General features: G+C 45.8%; 1 protein-coding gene across 1 annotated transcript in view; it reads left to right on the forward strand.

Moving 5' to 3' along the window:
- ARHGAP20 (Rho GTPase activating protein 20) overlaps positions 1 to 19305 on the forward strand; it is a 281646-nt gene that overhangs the window by 72945 nt on the left and 189396 nt on the right. Inside the window, exon 2 of the mRNA XM_069639712.1 lies at positions 8235 to 8320. Within this exon, the coding sequence (XP_069495813.1) occupies positions 8235 to 8320 (86 nt within the window). The remainder of the gene's footprint in view (positions 1 to 8234; positions 8321 to 19305) is intronic.

Raw genomic sequence — 19305 nt, forward strand, 5'->3', positions numbered from 1 at the left:
CACCATTACCAACAAGGTCACAGATGAGGCAGTCTTGCTGGATCTTATTATGTGACGAAAGACCCGCGTTTTTCTCTCTGTAAAACCAGTCCTTTCAATATGTCCTCCCCAGAAATGGGCTGTCCATGTATACCGCCCAGTATCAGATCACTGCTGTAGAGCCCTCCCTGAAAGCTAGAATTCGGTTTTGCACCGAAGCCAGATATTCAAACGGCACTTAGCTCAAAAGGTCATAATCGGGGTGGTATGTGAGCTAATCAGATGGGATCTTGTTTCCTAGGCAAGAGGATTTCAATCTTGGGTGCCAGTAACTGTTTAATATTCAAGCTGGGGTTGCCTTGGGTTTAAATGCCTGTGCCTGATGGCCCTAATTCCGCGACAGAATAAGTTAGCCCCTCTAGAGTTCTACTACTGGCTATTTGGCATAGGTTTGCTGCCTCTTTATTTAAATTGGAGTACAAAGGGGGCTAGGTTCTTCAAGTTCCTGAATTTTGTATATAGTAGCTCGTTAAAGCTGAAACTCCTATGACCCGGTGAAGTACTTGAATCCTTCCAACCCACCCAAATACTTCCCCCAGCTGTACCAGCTGGGGATGAAAACATATGCTCTCATGTTCGAGTCCACACTCGAACAATGAATTGCAGCAGCGGCTGGAGATCTTTTTGATTGCAGGGGCATAAACCCTTTGGCACAAATGTGTATTTGCAACCAAGCATAATGGAACCCAAACCAGCCAAGCTGGATTCAAGGGTGTTCTCTACCCAATATTTGTTTTAATAGGTTAAAATTATGTATTGTATAGCACACTTTCTGTGAAGAAAATAGGAAAAAGCCACACAGGTTGCTATTTGGTTTTGTATGGTATTGCATAGAAAAAAACAATAGATGGCAGGTCACCAATAGTGTACAGGCGCACTTTCCAACACATTTTCATGATGCCTCTGCCCTTAACACTTATCAATATTCTGCCAGTGCAAAAGCACATTTTCATGCTGGCTCTGTCCAAACATGCCCGTACTGACCGTGCCAATGCAGGGCAATGCACATGTATGAACTCATGTTTGCTTTGCCCATAATGACAGTAAAATAGTTACCTTTCGGTTCAGGACCTACAAACCCTCCCAGGCCTACCTCCCAATCAGAAGCCCACATGAACACTCATTCATGCACAACCACACCCCACAACATGCACGCTGCCCTCTCATTCACCTGCACACTTACGTAGACGTAACTCCTCTAATACATGCATATATACAGACACGCACCCACACAAAGGCTTGTTAATACCTTACCTGTACAACACTGCAGGTCCAGCTTGGGACACCGACTACTACACACTGTGCCACATGACCCTCCGGCTCTACCACGTCCCACAGACAGGAAACCGGAAGCAGGGGGAGATGACAAACACCTTTCCCTTCCTGGCTCCTGACATGCCTGGTGGAGCTAGATCACCTATAGTGGAACCTTGTAGGCCCTCTGAACATGGACGGTTTCTCAAGAGCTCCCCGTACACCTTTAGGCCTGCAGAATCCCAATTCATGCAAGGCAGGAATCAAAACACCCCTGGCCTTACTTGGCACGTTGGGCACATGCTGACTGTGGTAACCGAAGACCAAGGAAACTGTTTGCCTAATAACAATGAACCCAGCCCAGGAGTACGTCATCACCTGCTTGCTACAGGTGTGGGACTGCTCGATGTGTTCACAGTAAGAGCTTGGCTCTTTTAATGGACGGCGAGTCAGCACCAGTATGGACCAGTGACCACTGGCAACCTCCTATCTGATGTCATCACACTGTGGATCCCAGGGTTCTTGTGTGCCCTGGGACTATCTAGGTGGCATGTGTGTGCTCATACATCCATGTCTATTGTGAAATACCACACAGGGACACTTACTTCTCTCAATGCATGTAGACTCCGAATTTACCATTACTTCTAGGAAAATACCTGGTTATCATATCTAATTAGTTAGCAGGACTACAAAGTATGTTTTATACCCAATGATAAAATTGAACTAAAATATATGAAAGAATGATAATTCTGTCATGCTACTGCAATATATAACCACAAATTATCCGTTTGTCCCACCAGCATGCTTCACTCGTCACCCATGCACTGAATCACATTCACTCGTGCAAGCAATTTGATTTTCACATAAAATCACATATCAAGGTAATGTTTTGGGAATTATAAAATACATATGTAACATGCTCGAAATAATCACTGTGTTCAAAAAAGCTCTGTTTTTGCTGTAACGCTTTCGTGGAATTGCTCCGCCTTGATGGCGAATGTTCATCTTCAGGTGTGTATTTACTGTATTTACATATCGCTGGATTATTTGAAAGTGGTGCATCATTTTAGAACGTTTGAAATATTTCGTTTGCGTGACATTAATATTGATATAAGGCTTAAACATGGCGTTCGATCTAGGCTTGTGTCTTGGAGTCGAGTCTGCCCTTGCCCCTGATTTTCAGCCTGGCTGGCTTTGAGTTTCCTGAGACTCTTCTAACAGGATGTACTGTTTCCAGCGTGTGACATTTCAGCTCACTCTGGGATTCAGTTCACGCTTCACAGTGGTCCCTAATGTCAGGCGAGTACCGGGTAATTTGGTGTAATTGAGACCCTTTCTCCAGCATGTCGCATTTTTGAACACAGTATTTGTAGAATTGGCACCCTTGGAAGTTAGCCCCTGTGCCCTCCCCTTTCAACAATTCCACTTTTCCTATGGTTCACACTATTTCACTTTCTTTTACTTTCTTTTTTGTATTTCACTTTTATTCTCTTCATTCTTTCACTTGCTCTCTCGCTTTATTTTTTTTCTTTCATTCCCTCTTTCCCATCAACTCCTTTCTTTCTCTTTCACTTCCATTTCTTTCCTCTCTGGTTGTCTTTCTCTCGCTCGTTTCTGTTCTGTTGATCTATCTCGGTCCCCCCCTCCCTCTTCTCTCATCCCATCTTCTCAGGTCCCCTCTTTTCTTGCTGCCTCTTCCCTTGTCCCCTCCCCTGTTATCTCCTCCCCTCTTGTCCCTGTCTCTTCCCCGCCTCTGTGCACCCTCTTCCCCACCTCTGTGCACCCTCCTTGCCACCTCTGTACACCCTCTGCTCCTCCTCATTGTCACGTCCTCTCACCCTCTGCTCGCCCTCTCTCGCTCCTTTCATCAGCTCATCTGCCTTTTGAGGCAAGTTTTCTGGTCTGACCTCGTAGGTATTTTTGCAATCCCATACCCGTCTGGCTCCATGCAACAGTGGGATGTACTTGCCTCTCTGCCTCCTTTCCCCCTTGTAATTTGGTATCTAGCATCATTGCCCACGGTTCGGCTGTGTGTGCGGTCTCTTCTTTTCACGTTCACACTGAGGAGTGCCGCCAACAGTGTTCTTTAGTTTGCTCAAGCAAAGTGTGGGCAAAGAGCACTATTCCTGGCACCAAGAGTTGTTGCAGAGTTATTGCTGCCTGCGCATAATTAGGAAGAGGCTATGCCCAATGCCACCGATTCAAGGTCCTTGTATGGAGTTGCATATTTGCACAATATCTTGATTTATATATAAGACATGGTCTATATGTTATGTTACTTTGCATTCGTATAGCGCCTTATGTATCATTGGTATGATCTCAAACCTCTGGTAGTTTGAACGCCCTCAGAACCGTAGTTCAAGGCAGTTGAGAGAGAGAGAGAGAGAGAGAGAGAGAGACGGTCATAAGGTGCGTGGGTGCACCGAATATGTGTGCAGCCGGTGTGGCAGTTGCATGATAGCTGCTGCTTAGCGGTAGGTGTGGTGGTTGGGAGGTCAGGTATATGTGTTCATTCTGGAGGGTTGACACCCAGACTGATTTCTGGCTGTGTTAGGCCTGAGGAGAACGCTTAAGCTAGCTGTGTGTGTGCTCAGCTGGACGTGTTTAATTAGGTTGATGAAGAGTATGTGGCGGGTGTTAGCATGAGAACAGCTATACCGAATGTGTCATAGTATTGGTGTGTTCTAGTTGAGTGGTGGTGTATAGGAGAGAGTAAGCGTGGTAGTGTGATATGGCGGTTATCAGTAAGGCACTTGAGATCGAGCATTCCATCTGTGCCATCTATTCTATATGTTTTATTCACTCTGTCAGTTCATTCCACTTCGTCTGTTTATACATTTCGTCTGGTTCATCATTTAATTTACTAGTCTTTCCATCCATTCCATCACTCAATCCTTCATCCACATAAACTACTCCATCCATTCCATAGATCCATTTCATCCTTCCCATCTGTTTAGTGTATTCCATCCGTTCCATCCTTCCTATTCATTCAATCCGCACCGTGTGTTCCACTCACTCCATCAGTTACATCCGCTCCATCTGTTCCATTCGCTCTATTCACTCCATCTGCTCCATCTGTTCCATCTGCTCTATCTGTCCCATCCACTCCATCTGTTCTATCCACTCGTTCTGTTCCATCCACTTCATCTGATACATCCACTCTACTTGTTCCATCCACTCCATTTGTTTCATGAACTCCATCTGTACTGTCTACTGTATGCGTTTCATCCACTGCATCCGTTCCATCCACTTGATTCATTCCATTTGTTAAAACTACTCCTCTTTCCATCCGTTCAATCTGCTCTTTCGTCTTATCCGTTCAATCCACTCATCCATTCTATCCATTCGATCCCTACCATCCACTCCATCCGTTCCATCCACCCCATCCGTTCCATCCACCCCATCCGTTCCATCTACCCCATCCGTTCCATCTACCCCATCCGTTCCATCTACCCCATCCGTTCCATCTACCCCATCCGTTCCATCTACCCCATCCGTTCCATCTACCCCATCCGTTCCATCCACTCCTTTCATTCCAACCACTCCTTTCATTCCAACCACTCCTTTCATTCCAACCACTCCTTTCATTCCAACCACTCCTTTCATTCCAACCACTCCTTCTGTTCATCGACTCCGTCTGTTCATCGACTCCGCCCGTTCCATCCACTCCACCCGTTCCATCCACTCCGTCCGTTCCATCCACTCCAGCCGTTCCATCCACTATGCGTGTTTCATCTATTCTATTCTGTTTTATCTACTGCACACGTTCTATCCACTGCGTCCATTTCATCCATTCCGTCACTTCATCCATTCTATCTACTTCTTCCAATTTTTCAGTTCCCATCTGCTCCATTTGTTCTGAATTCCATTCGTCCCATCTATTCCTTTTGTTCCATCAATACTATCCGTTCCATTCATTCCAACCAGTACTTCTACTCTGTTCCATCTGTTTCGTCTGTTCCATCCACTCCATCCATTAATTCTGACAAGTAGACTAATTCCAACCAGATCCATGTTCCATCCGTTGCATTCACTCTATCCGGTTGATTCACTCAATTTGTTCCATCCGCTCTATTTGGTCTATCCGTTCCATTCGTTCTATCCACTCCATCTGTTGCATCTACTCCCTCCGCTCAATTCAATCACCCTTTCCATCCATTTCATTCCTTTAACCACTTTATCCGTCCACTCCATCCTTTCCATGCATTCAAACTACTTTTCCGTTTCGTTTACTTCATCCGTTCTTTATATTTCATCCGTTCTTTATATTTCATCCATTCATTATAGTTGATCCATTCGTTATATTTCATCTGTTCAGGATTCTTCTTTTATTCCCTCTTCTTCCGTTCCATCCAAATTCTTCTTCCATTCCATCCAATTTTTTCCCTTCTATCCACTTCTCCCGTTCCAACCACTTCTTCCGTTCAACCACTTCTTCCATTCTATTCACTTCTTCCGGTTTATCCACTTCATTCCGGTTCCGTCCACTTCATCCGTTCCGTCCACTTCATCCGTTCCATTCACTTCATCCGTTCCATCCGTTTCATCCACTGCAGCTGTTTCATCCATGTCATCCCTTTCATCCACTTCATTCGTTCTACTCAGTTTATCCATTCTATTTACACTGGCAGTTTTAGTTTTCCATTTTCTCGATCGGGTCTCTATGCTGGATTGTTATTTTTGATTCAGGAACCTTGGGTTTGTTTATTGTGGCTGTTTATACTGTTTGTGCTACGAGTCGATTTTTAAGGGAAGAGCCACGTTTTAAGTAATTTGCGGAAAGACATGAGGTCTCCGGTGAGTCGGATGTGGGGTGGAAGTGAGTTCCACAGACTGGGGGCAAGGCTGAGAATGATGATTCACCTATGCTGACTGTGTTGGTTTTTGGTATCACTAGGAGGAAGGCAGAGCTTGATCTTAGAGTGTGCAGTGGAGAGTGTTGAGAGCTGGGGAGGTGTGATCTCTTGGGCCAAGTGCTAGTAGCAGTTTGGCTGCAGCATTTTGTGCTCTTTTTAGTTTAGTCAGGTGGGATGCTCGGACTCCGATGTAGAGGGAGTTAGCATAGTCCAGTCTTGACATTACAATTGATTGGACCGCAGCTAGTCTGCTGGGAAAGGAGAGGTATGGAAAAATGCGCCTAAGAATTTTGAGGTGGTAGTGGCAGGACTTTGAGATGTTGTTGACTTGGTGCAAGAGGGTTAGGTCAGAGTTGAGAGTGCATCCAAGGTGTTTTACTGAGTTTGAGGTTGTCGGGGAATTGCCCATGGATGATGAACAGGGTAGAGGGTGCGGAAGAATTCTGGTGTTGCCACACACCATGATTTCAGTTTTGGTGGGGTTTAAAAGGAGGTGGTTTGTGGTTATCCAGTGATCAATGTCAAGGAGGCAGGCAGCGAGGTCGGGCTGGCAGCTGGATTTTGAGTTAAGGAGTTTTAGGATTAGTTGGGTGTTGTCGGCATAGTTGTAGCACAAGATGTTGTGCGAGCAGATTATTCGTGGGAGGGTGGCCATATAGAGGTTGACAGGAGGGCTGATAGGCATGCTCCTTGTGTAACTCCGGTATTGACTGGTCCGGCGGCGGAAGCAAAGGAGGAGAGTAGGGTTATTTGGTTCCTATTGTTGAGGAATGATGCTATGATCATTTTAGGATATTTTTATTATTTCAATATATCAATACATCAATTTACTGCAATTAATTAACCACACAGACCAACCTGTCCAGAATTCAGTCATCAGATGGCCTGTTTGCTGTACATCAACTTGCGGAACACTCGGAAGAATGCTGAACACAGCAGGGATGAACTATACTAATCAAATGAAGGACATTAAGAAGGATGAATACCGCACTAAGCGATGTTGCAACCCCAGAACTAACTCATCTTAATTAAGCTGCATATCATAGTAACTGGGTAGTAAATAATGGATGGAGATTCTGTGAAGTGACCAATATAGTATTCAGAGCATGACATCATTGAAACCTGATGCGGCTTAAAGAGAGCATTAGCATTTTAAGGAAAATAGTTCATTGGGACAGCTTTCACACTGAATGTGCAATGCATGCCAAGAAATCATTAGATGTTTCTAAATGAAATCTGCCAAAATAAAGCCTTGAAAAAGACCTGAGGGGGTTGAAACATGTGTTGACAAAGTGATTTGTGAATGTTGGCAATGTGTTTCATGATTATGGGACAAATTGGCGTATGGAGTTGACAAGGTGGTCTGTGAACGTGTTGGGCAAGTGGGGCAAACTAGGGCAAAGTGTGTCTTATGGATTTGGAACAAGTTGATGTATGAATATGTCTATAGCGAACCAGGCAAAGTGATCTATGAATTTTGGACAATCAATCTGCTCTATGGAATTGACAAACTGATTCATGGATTTTGGGTAAATTGATGTATTGACATATGTATGTAGCAAACTAATGGAATTAGAAGTCCAATATCCTAAAATGATTAAACCGACCATGTTTTCTATATAGTCAAGATAATGTGCAATTGTGCACGTGTAAGCCTATACAAATTCTTTAGTTTGCTCCCAAAACCATGCTTTCCGTTTCCGCATCTGCTTCTTGGATCAGATCTGCGCCAGCAGTTCCCCGATCAGCACCCTTTGCTAGACCCTCCTGTCCCCGGTGTTGCTGCTGAGCCCATTCTCCTCCACACCGGCCTGCCCAACCCACCACACTTGCCGAGTTGGTCTCTGAAGTGGCTGCATATTTCTGCATTCATTGTTGCATGGTGTTGAAAGGAGCGGAAGTGATGCGGTTGCAGGATCAGGATAGGTTCGGTTAGGGACCTGCAGAATTATCCATGTCGCCCCACTAAAGACTAAAAATAAAATGCCTTGGCCATGAGCCCCAGTAAAGCTCGCTGGTCTCCTGGATGTTTCCATACACGGCCTCCTCGGGTTAATCTATGCATTTTTCCTCTTTTTCACGCAGAAAATGAAGACTTTGGCCCAGAGGCGACAGTCTGCGCCCTCATTAGTGCTCAGTAAGGCTCTTAACAAGTCCAGAACTACCAACAGGTAAGACATGATAAAAGGCTTTTTTTTCAATGTATTTACTTTGGGAACACACTGAATAGCTGCAGTAGCCACGTGGGCAGAGGGTGTAATCTACCCAGCAGTCGGTTGTATGGCAATGATTCCGTTGTGGGAAAATGCACTTCTTTGTCAGTCAATATTAACAAGGAGAAATTGCCTCAACAGTAATAATGAGTTGCCTATTTATTAACCTTTGCTTGCCTGATCAACGCCTGTAAGAATACGCCAGGGTTTGAGGAGGATCTCCCATGAGCCGGAAAGGCCACAGTTTGAGGTCAGATCGAACGCACCTTATGGACCTTGCTGTAATAGCGTCCTTCTCTTCTTTAGCACAGTATATGTTATGTTCTGGATTTTCTTCTACTCTCCCAGTGCCGATCATGGTGGTCTAAAAGCACAGAGGGGTGTGTGTGTGTGGAGAGGTGTGTATTGGGTCTGCACCAGGGTGTGCAAGAGAAAAGAGGGCAAAGGGGGTTCAAGCTTAAAGGCACCTGAAAGATGTGTGCGAGTGAGAAATGGAATGCAGTGCAGCGATGGAGTTTGTGGTAGTGTGCCTGCAGGTGGGATTGGGGTGTCGAAGCCTGATCCCTTTGAGCGAGCGTGTACCCGGACATCTAGTTGAGAAGACACGTCAATTGTTAGTTCAATCACCTTTTCTGGACCTGTCTTGAAAGTCGCAGCTTTGTCTGCTACCAATGGCATGGATTGGAAGCAAAAGCTTGTATGTAGCACTAAATCTAAACCTCATGGTCGTCTTCATGTCAATCCGTGTCATGGCCTGTTGTGATGTTCTTAGTGAATTTCGTTCACTAAGGTATGTTTATGTAAATAAACCTGAATCTTTTTAATAAATTCACTGGCTTTGGAGTTTTTGCACGAGAGTTTGCCCGGTTTTCTATTTCCACACCCGCAGGTTGATCACACTTTCCCAAATTGCTTTAAATATAGTATTAATATTTCTTCCCTGCCAGCAGGTCTCTCGGTAGAGCCTTTCTCCTCCAGTTTAGCCACCCTTCCAATTCAAATCTCACTTTCTTGATGCCCCTGCCATATGCCTCAAAGCAACAAGATTCTACACATCCCAGCATGCCAAGTGTGGCTGCCTACAAAGCCAGGACTGCATCAAGGTGACCGCCATATCATGCACCACAGTTGGGCGCTCTGCTCTTGATCCTGCTCAGCCAAGTGCAAAGGAGTCCTGTCTGGAAAGCCGGTGTCATGCCACACGATCAGACTCCGGTTTTGGACATTGTGCTTGTTACCACTGCAAGGATAACTTTCTTTTAACATGTCGTGCTTCCTAGTCCTGCAGCCAGGCCATGATGGATGAACACATAGTCAAAGGTATCCTTGGCCTTTCTGCAGTGGCTGAATTGTGCGTGCACTGGGGAGCAGCGGCAGCCAAAAATGTAATGGAAACAAATTCCATGTTCATTTTGTTTATCCTTAAATTATCATAGAGGTTCAGGGGGGTGTCGAGGGAAGCGATGTTCAGTGGGTGGTTCTATAACGTTTATGGAAAACCATGCCAGCTTCGCCAATAGGAGATTTGTGAAGCTAATATAATCTTTAATTGTTTCATTTGCGTCATGCTGCAGATTGTCAGACGTGCAGGAGAACATGTCAGTGTAGGTTTGGGGATTTATGATCCTATAATGGCAGCAAACACATCTTTGTCCACAAACTGAGCAGCGTTGGCGCATTACCTTGAACGTGCAGCTGCAAAGTATGGGGAGATAACCGGATATATGTGTTACAGTATCTGCTGGCCTGACTAATCTGATGCAGTGTGTTCCCAAATTCCTGGACAAAGTGTTCCCTTCGTTTTTATTGGAAAGGTATTCAGCATAATCTGAGATGGCCGATGCATTGCAAATCGAGACGGGGTGTGACAAAATGACTACTGCCTGGCAAAAGTACAAGGAGGAGTATTGACTAAACCTCCTACTCAGCCCTCACACGACTGAAAGCCAACAGTGACCCCAATCCTTAGGTGAAACGGGTACAGTTAAGAGGTATTCCTCCTTCGCCTTTTGTGGTAATGTGGGCCGGGGCAGGCTGTAGTCTTAACAGGGATGTGAATGTGAGAACAGTAGCAACCCAAACAATGTCCAATCAAATATGGATACTTTCAATAAACACAGCAATAAGGGAACCAATTACCAATTCCTGGTTTGTAATCCCCAACAACTCACAGGAACTCTTGATCACATCTCAAGGCCATCACGTCCATAACTTTACTTAAAATAAACCCAAGAAATAAGCTGCCTCTAAACCTCCGACTTAAACCCAGCTATCTAGCTTTTAGAAAGCATCTTAAAACGTACCTGTTTAAATAACTAACTCCAGACCCTTGGATAGTCGCTAACTCAGGTGGATTGTCTTAGTCATCTCCATACTTCATGTTTTGTGTTTGCACTCTGATGCCTGCGGGCTTTCTGTGCACTATAAGCATGTAAATAAAAAATAAATAAAACACATGGCACCACTAACTACCAAGATAATTGACTTACCCAGTATGGGCAGTTGCCTACTCTTTTCAGGATTGCTTCAGTCTAACCCATACTAAAATGCAGGCATCCCAGCAATCACTATCCCTCAACTTTATGTTATCTTTCCCTTTTGTGACCTATCCTGTCTGTTTTGTTCTCAGTCTTTCTTCCTCTTTGTAATTTCCCACTCACCTTTTCCCTTTTCATTTTCATTTGGTTTTCACCTTGTGTGGGGGTCACAGTTCACCCAGACGGACAAGGTCGCAGCTTTAAGACCACTATGGAGGTGACGTGTTCAGTATAAAATTAAACCGAACACCAGTAGGCAATAATAATGGGCTATAAGTGCTTTGAAACACATTGTGTGTAGGCGCTATATAAATAAACTATCATATAAATGCACTAGCAAAACCCACCCCTGTGGAAAGAATACAGAAAATGCAAAATGTAAATATAACAAGCAGTTTGGGTAATGTAGTAGGGGTGAAAGGCAATACATTGCAGAAATTCCACCTAAAAGGATATGACTTGGCAGAAAAAGATGGAGAATAGCTTATCGGTCACTAGAGTCCCAAAAGTAGACCATGGTAGCTGGACCTCACAATAGTACCTTCATCTGTTCTTAGGTGTTTGATGACGATATTGGTAGTATAGAGGTTTGCCCACGGGGCTTGAAAAGGCGAGCTATGGAACAAGGTTCTAAGCTCTCGGTTGGAGGATTTGTTTTTGTGTGAACATTATGAACTAAAATTAAAACACACTGTTTGAAATGTGTGCCACTACTTGTAAACAGGTGGGCTGAGTACAAAATATAACAAAAGTAATAAAATAAGGTCTCTGTTACAGGCAGATGCTAAAAGGGAGGATTAAAGTGACCACCTGCCAAATGGCTGTGAAAATTCAAGGCCATCCTTTCTCTTTTCCAAGAGCAACTTATTTCTCTGGCAACTGCCATCACCTAGCCCACAGATTTGAAAACAGCCAAAGTAAAAATGCCAACAGTTTGGGCTTTTGTGTAGGCATGGCAAAGGCACTTGCCAGGCACAGTTGTATTGGTATTACGTGGTGTTTGATAGTAGCAGGTGCAAAATGGTGAGAGTTATTGACATTTAATAGCAGTGCCTGGAAAATGCCTAATACCTATACACAAGCCAAAGCTGTTGGCATTGCCAATGCTTGTGTTTAACAGGGCTTCAATGGAGGACATGCAGAGTGCTTATAAATGGAGTGGCTGAAGGCATACCTGGTATGATATAATGTTTTATTTATACACAACGTGTTTCAAAGCGCTTCAAGGCGGGGAGGGGTAAAAAAACAATGACATTCTTACAAGGCCTTGGGACATTAAGAATGGAAAAAAACCTATCGTACTAGGCCTGATGACATTTCAGATAGTACAAGACCATTGAACAAAAATGAGGGGAGCAAGGTTCGGTGGGGGAGAGGAACAAACAAACAAACAGTAGACTCACTATTGTACTAGGCCTGGTGACATTTCTGATAGTTTAAGAGCATTCGACACAAGAGAGGGAGGCCAAGGGAGTTTGGGGGAGTGGGACAAGGAGGGGGGTTGGAGCAGAAGGGGGACAATACAGCAACATACAGGGGAGGGAGAAGGGGAGAGTGATAGCAGAGATAATGGGGTAAGGAGGGGGGAGGAGTAGGGAGGAGGAGGAGGAGGCGCAGGGGCAGGAGGTAGAGGCTGAAGAAGACCCAGCAAAGTTTAGCTTATGCAGGAAGGTGAAACAACTGCAACATTGGGCGCCGCCAGAAAAGTGGAAGAACAGTTGTGGGGTCGGAGGGGGGGAGAAAGGTGAGATAGTCCCGGATGTGAGGAGAGAGTCACAGAAGTTGGTAAGGTAAACTGACCTTCAAGGAGATGGTAAAGGATCAATTTTTTCCAGTGTGATCTAAACGTAAGGAGTTCAGACTCGGCCTCTGTAAACATGTGGTGAGGGGGTGTAGGAAGGGCCCACAGACCCAGCCAGACAATGGACAGGAACAGACAGGGACCTTTGGGAGAGGGCCAGCATCGCCTGCCAGCTATGGGCATCAGCTGTTTAAGCAGCCCAGCCAATCCAGGGGCGAAGGAGGCGGTTTTCAGACCTCCATAGTCCGGCAACAGCACTCTTGGGCAACCCGGCAGCCATGATGGAAAGGCCACGCCGGGTTGCTGAAGGAGCTCACATGCTCAGTGGTACAGCAGGGTGCATCCTCTGAAGGTGGCGAGGGCAGAGAACAAAAATGGTAAGACATTTTTATTACACCAGTAGCGGGTTTACAACTCCAATTATGTCTGGTAGTGCCTGACAGTCTTTTTTTTAAACAGTCTTCTGAGAGTTAATGACTTGAAATATCAATATCAAGTCGTTAACTCTCAGAAGACTGTTTGAAAAAAGACTGGCAGGCACTTTGAATGGCAATTTTGATGGTAAGGCTTGCATAAAGGCGGTCAAAGAGTTACCATGAGAGGTGTTTTGGGCAGGGAGGGCTCGGAACCAGGTGGCAATGGCCATAGGGATTAGCATGGCCATGGGCAGTCATTGGGTGGCCAAATAACCAACATTGTTGCTTCTAAAACATTGTTTCTTGGGACTCGGCCAGCCAGCCCAGGCTAAGGCAGACATCCTTGGTTTGCCTGAGGTATAAACACTTACAAGGGGGTGGCTAACAGAGGTGCTGTCAGTGGCACCCGCAGGACTACAGGCTGGGCGTTGGGCTCCCCTTTGCCATAAAGGTATGACCCTTGTACATGTCAAGTGAATCCGTTGAGATTGAAAGTGCATCTCTTCAAACAGACGTAAACAACTGAGCTACTAATGTCCCCGAGCTCCATCCGCCTTCTCCTCACACAGAATCCACTTCTCAGCACCTGACCAGAATGAGTGCTGAACAAAACAAATGCAATTAAAATAAAATCGCATTTCCACATGCATTTCTTTCAGGTCCTGTTTAGAAATCAACAGGGTAGCCACATCTCGCATGTTGGGCGTGGACCTAGGACTCCTAGGCCAAGCGTGCCCTTCACAAGGTCGAACCCTGGCGTGGCTGACTCAGCCCTTCATAGGTTGTTAACATGACGGTCCTATTGTTACAGTGCTTGGGGGCGTGAGGAACTGGACACATAAGGGTGTGATATTATCATGATCTTGTTTGCGCATAACGGTGTGCAGTATTTTCGATAACACTTGGATCCTCCTGTGGCTCGGTCGTGCTCTTCGATTTAAGAGAATATTGAAACCCCTGCGACGGGATGCATGTCCCTTCGTGGTGCGTCATGTGAGCAGGCGAACCGCTGCTTCATTTCCTGTGGAATCCCGGACTTACGGTCGGTGTTTGTGCACCTGGAGAGGACGCCCCTCCCGCTCCGAGACACGACGCGCTTTCCCCTCATGGTGGAGCTGGGGGACAACAGCGAGGGGACCGTCGGGGTTAAGTCTGAGGCGCAGGAACGTCGAAACTAAACAGTCGCCCCGTGAAGCAATTTCCTCCGTCGCATCTGTCACAATAGAACATTCCGTGAGGTTCGTGCGCGCGTTTTGCAGAGAGAGAGAGAGAGAGAGAGAGGGGAGGAGAGGGGGGGAGGGTAGGAGGGGGGTTCGGTGGGTGGTTGCTTGAATGCTCAGCTAAGAAAACATGCCAGCCCAGTGTGAGCATGAATCTTGGCCCACTAGGCCCTCGGCTCCGTCGCCCCTTTGCATCACTTCTATTCCAAATTCTGAATTCCCCTAGCGGGTTCCTCACACAAGTATTTGGCTTAACATATTGACATTTGGGGCCGACAATAAAACCTAAGCATCGACCAACACAGTAAGCCACATTTTTTTAATTAACTGGTGAATTGTGATGATTTGAAATGCGGGCTCTCCAAATATTAGTGGTGTATACTAACTGTACTTATTTAGTGTTGTTTTTCCCACTGCTACTCATCCTGGGCCCCTTTAGTGCTTTCTCGTACCTTCCTGTGCCGGGAAAAGGCGTTGAGCGGGCACGGAACACGGCACATTCCACAGGGCTCTGCAACCTTTGCCTCTCCAGATGTTTTTTTACTACAACTCCCATGATCCATCACCATTGTCCCATATGGCTGTGGCTAATGGGAGTTGTAGTCCAAAACACCTGGAGAGCCAGTCATGGGTGAGCATCCTCACTGGTGTCTTGTCTCCGTCCTCCCTCCGCAGTGGGTCTTCATCACTCTTTCTCTTCTTTGCCAGCAAATGCAGAGTAACCTTTCTCTATCGTCATTTGGGGGCCCACATCGCCCACCACTCTCCCTTAATTGTCGGTGTGAATTTGGTACGATAGTGAATTTCCGAGCGAGGCAGTTACTTTGTAGATTGGCTGCAACCAGCGCAGGGAATAGGACGGAACAAGACAGAGCGGTACTCTGGCAAAAATCATCATGCCGGAGCGCTGCTCCATCCCCCAGACCCAGGGGTTAGCATATCACTCTCTCAGGTCCTGCACCTCAACGAGCAGACCACTTTCAGAAGACTCAGCATAGAGCTATGCCTAGTCTTCTGAAAGCAGTCTGCCCAACAAAGCGCAGGTTGGAGCTTGTACAGAAATCTACCAACCAGATTTGAAGCCGCATTAGCACGAAAAACCCGCTCTTCAATGAGCTTTCAGAAGTCTCCACACCAGAGACTGAATACAGAAACAGCCAATGCCTCACATAGTGTTGCAGCTGTCCAAACTGATATATATATGACCTGCAATTTACAGACATCTCTTTATTAGGGGGAATATTGTGGCCAATCAAAACAGAAGACTCCATTATTTGCTTAAGGTTTTTTTTACTGAATCACATAAGACATGGTTAACATTTAAAATTGTGAGCATTATGATGTTCCCATCATGCTCTGCTTTTATGCAGCTTGCCAGGATTGGTTTCTATGAAGAGATACTGTTGTGCAACCTGGCCAGGGTCATGATTCCTGTCCCTGCCACCTCCTTGCACAGCCCGGCCCTCCAAAGAGGCGACGGTTCCCCAGTAGATTTTTTCCATTTCCAGCACTGGCTGCAACCACTAAGTTGAAGAAAAGGGTGGTTTCATGTGGGAAATATGTTAGTGTTGGGCTGGGATGGAAGAACCAGGGGAAGTATCCGGCGTGAGCACTGATAGAGACCTGTCGCAAGAACACAAAACTCCAGGCAGGCTTCCGAAAAATGTTCGGAAAGTTACCATGTGACCTCTTTAGTACAATGCTTTGATTTTTCTCTACATAAAATTAACATTGTTGAATCTTGAATATTTCAGCTTATGATTATTATTATTATTATGATATTTGAGTACCGGCATAGCTTCGGGAAGCAACAGAGCGCTTTATGGTGGGGGAGTGGATGCAATCATTCCATAAATGTTTCACTTCCAAACAGCCAGGACAGCCACAAATTACACCATCTCCCTGTCCCATAATGAGTTGCCATTTGGGACCATCTTCACTGTTCCATACAGTGTATACCTCTAGTACCATCTGTGATGCTGGAAATGCATTGGAGAGACAGGCCTCCATGTCCTTGTCCGGTACCCCTTTTATCATGTGTGTTCTGTGCTATTTTCTGCACAGGAGTCCATGCAGGACTCCTGGCAGTGCAGCTCTCCCTCTTTTTGGTTGTGGTGAACAGACTCTTGGGATACCCTTATGGCACTCATGGGTGGGGGTACAACCCTGTACCCTTAGTGTATGTTTTTGGGCACCTGTGTGGGGCCCACAGAGCAGGGTATTGGCTGGTGGCAGCTGCATGCAGAATTTGACAGGTGCTTGGAGTATCCTCCATTTTGGGATACCCAGGCCCTGCAATTGGAATCAGTTGATTCCTGATAGGAGACAAGATGGCCCGTGGCCTCTTGCTTTCTATTGCCTGTTACCTTCTTTTCCCAAAGTCATGGGAAGCCCTGACTCTGTCCCTTCCCCTGACTGGCTGTTGGGTGGAAGTTCCATATATGGTATTGTGGGGAAGTGACGGCCACACTGGCTGGAGCCTTCCCAATGACTGTATGTTGTGGGTATGCTGTTGGGGTGGGACCTGGGTGAATAGAGTGTGTGACTAATATACATTTCATGTTATGGGTGTCTGATTTCTGGTGTGTGACACAATACACAATAAATGAGACAGCCCTGCCCGAAACTGGTATAAATGCAGTGTCCAGTGCTGAATGGCTGGGGGGTTGCCCCAATCCACATTCCTTGTTGTGAGTGTCTGGATGGAGAAGAATGGCCTGAATGCACTGTGAGCCTGATTGCCTGCCTGCATGAATGCCCATCTGAATGATTGGCTGCTGAACTTGGCCCAGCAGTGTAAATGAGAGACAGAACAGTATATCTGGGGACCTCTCACTTACTGGAATTGTTCAGAAGCTTAAGTCGAAACTTGATTCTTACTCTCGATACCGAGCTGGAAGAAGGAGAAGAATTGCTGCTGCTTTCCTTCAACGCAATCTGAAAGCTGTCATGCCTTTGAGGACTGATCCAAGAGAAGACCTGGCTAGGAGACCTCTTCCCGAGCTACAAGGGAACATTGTGCAGCAGCCAAGCTTCACCAAGTCTCTCTGGAAGTCCGTCATCGAAAGGCTGCCAACCGGAGACTGGGACCGCCGAGGAATCTGAAGAAAAGCGCCCATACATCACATCCACCGTTGTTGAGCAGGGTTCGGAGGACCGCTGTAACCGCTGGAAGCCCTTCGAAGCTGTGTTGCCCCCGAAGTGGGGACAGCTTGACGCCGTGCTGCCAACGACTGGAGCCGCAATGCTCCATTGTCTAAGAACACTTTGAATCAAAGACTCCCTTGCTCATCACCGTCAACCGCTCTGTCCCCCCGGAGAAAGTCAAGCTCGCCGACAGAGGAAAATCCACCAGTGGGTTTCCTGCCACCCGAAGTCCTCAAAGACACCGATGAAGATCCGAAAGCCAGCTGTGGTCGAGTTCCGATCGCCGATGCCAAACTCCGATGACCCGACGCCCTTGCTGGGCCTACGTTCTTCATTGACTCTTTGCTGCAACAAACTACCGTCGTCAAGGTGCACCGCATGCCTCATCTTCGTAGGATGTCCACGACTGATCGTCGACAAGCAGCGCCAAGACCAAAGCTGCTGCCTCAACACCAATTTTCATCCTTTTCTTTGAGGGATCTCGACGATCCGTGGCTCTTCCCTTAACTCAAGAAGAATCCGTTGATGACCTGATGTCGAACTCTCTATACTAGCTACATTGGGGTAGTAGAACATTTGTAGAAGGAAATAAGACTCTGCTAAACAATATATGGACTTGGCTTGTCAATATACTTTATTTACAGGTTGCCCAGGTGAGGGCATCCTCACACAGAACTGTCTGTGGTAGGGACTAAGTATTCTGCCAATTGTTCAACCATCTTGTTTTCCTCCCAAGTCTATGGTTGATACATTTTGCTATTGATTTGTATACCATTTGAAACTGTCAGCAGTTGGTGCATTTTTATGGAGTCAAAGAGTAATTGTGGTACCACATAGAAACAGGGGCGTCATTTCACCAAAATGCCAGGGGTAGCGGAAGTGACATCACATGACCTTTGACCCCCTGGTGACATCACAGGACGTGATGTCATTTGACCTCACCCTGAAGTGATATTGCGGGAAGCGATGGAACACAACCTTTCACCCGTTGACAAAACAGGAAGTGGCATCACACAGCATTGTACAATACAAAAAATATGGTTATATCACATCACTATAATGGGATGTACATTTCATGCAACAATGGATCACCATATGTATCTTTAAGATCAGTGTGTTTAGGCCCATATTAGCAAATTACTGTGAATGCAAGCAGACGTCCATGACCAAATGATAAGGATGTGTTATTATATAGCACTTAAGCGCTTTATATATAAAAAATATACACGCCATTTCACTGTGTTGGTACTCATTTATTGACCTCAGAAGGATGAAAGGCTGAGTTGAGGCGTTTAAGAACAGACTAAATCAGTGACTCAGCCCCTGAAGTATGGCTGAAATAAACCTTTAATGAGTCTAGCAATTATTGTATAGAATTCCAGAAAGACACATTATTTGGTATTCCTCTTCTTTCTTATTTAGGGTCAGTGCTGAAAGTGTTAGACTTGTGGCACTCCTGTTCTTATTTTTCTTCTTTTGTTTTTAAGGGGCCTGAACAAGAAAGCCGCCCTCAAGAACTAAAGAGCCACATGGTGCTGGCAACAGCCCAAGAGCTTGCATTACATAAACATTTTCTTTAGAGGTTGCAGGGGAGACCACAGAGGTGGCAAGGGAGACCTCAGAGGTCGCAGTTGCAACCTCTGGCGACCCCTAAATGACGTTCCTGCATAGAAACTGTGCATTTATCATTATAGTTTTGCCTGAGTACATAGTGTGTTATTGTATGCGTATATAACTTGAACCTTATTTATATAAACAACTGTGTTATCACTAACATAGTGTGTGGACATTCCTTTGTGGGGGCATGGGGACTACACTGTAC

This window comes from Ambystoma mexicanum, chromosome 7q, assembly GCF_040938575.1.
Source record: "Ambystoma mexicanum isolate Mex_15411 chromosome 7q, UKY_AmexF1_1, whole genome shotgun sequence".
NCBI classification, from domain to species: Eukaryota; Metazoa; Chordata; class Amphibia; order Caudata; family Ambystomatidae; genus Ambystoma; species Ambystoma mexicanum.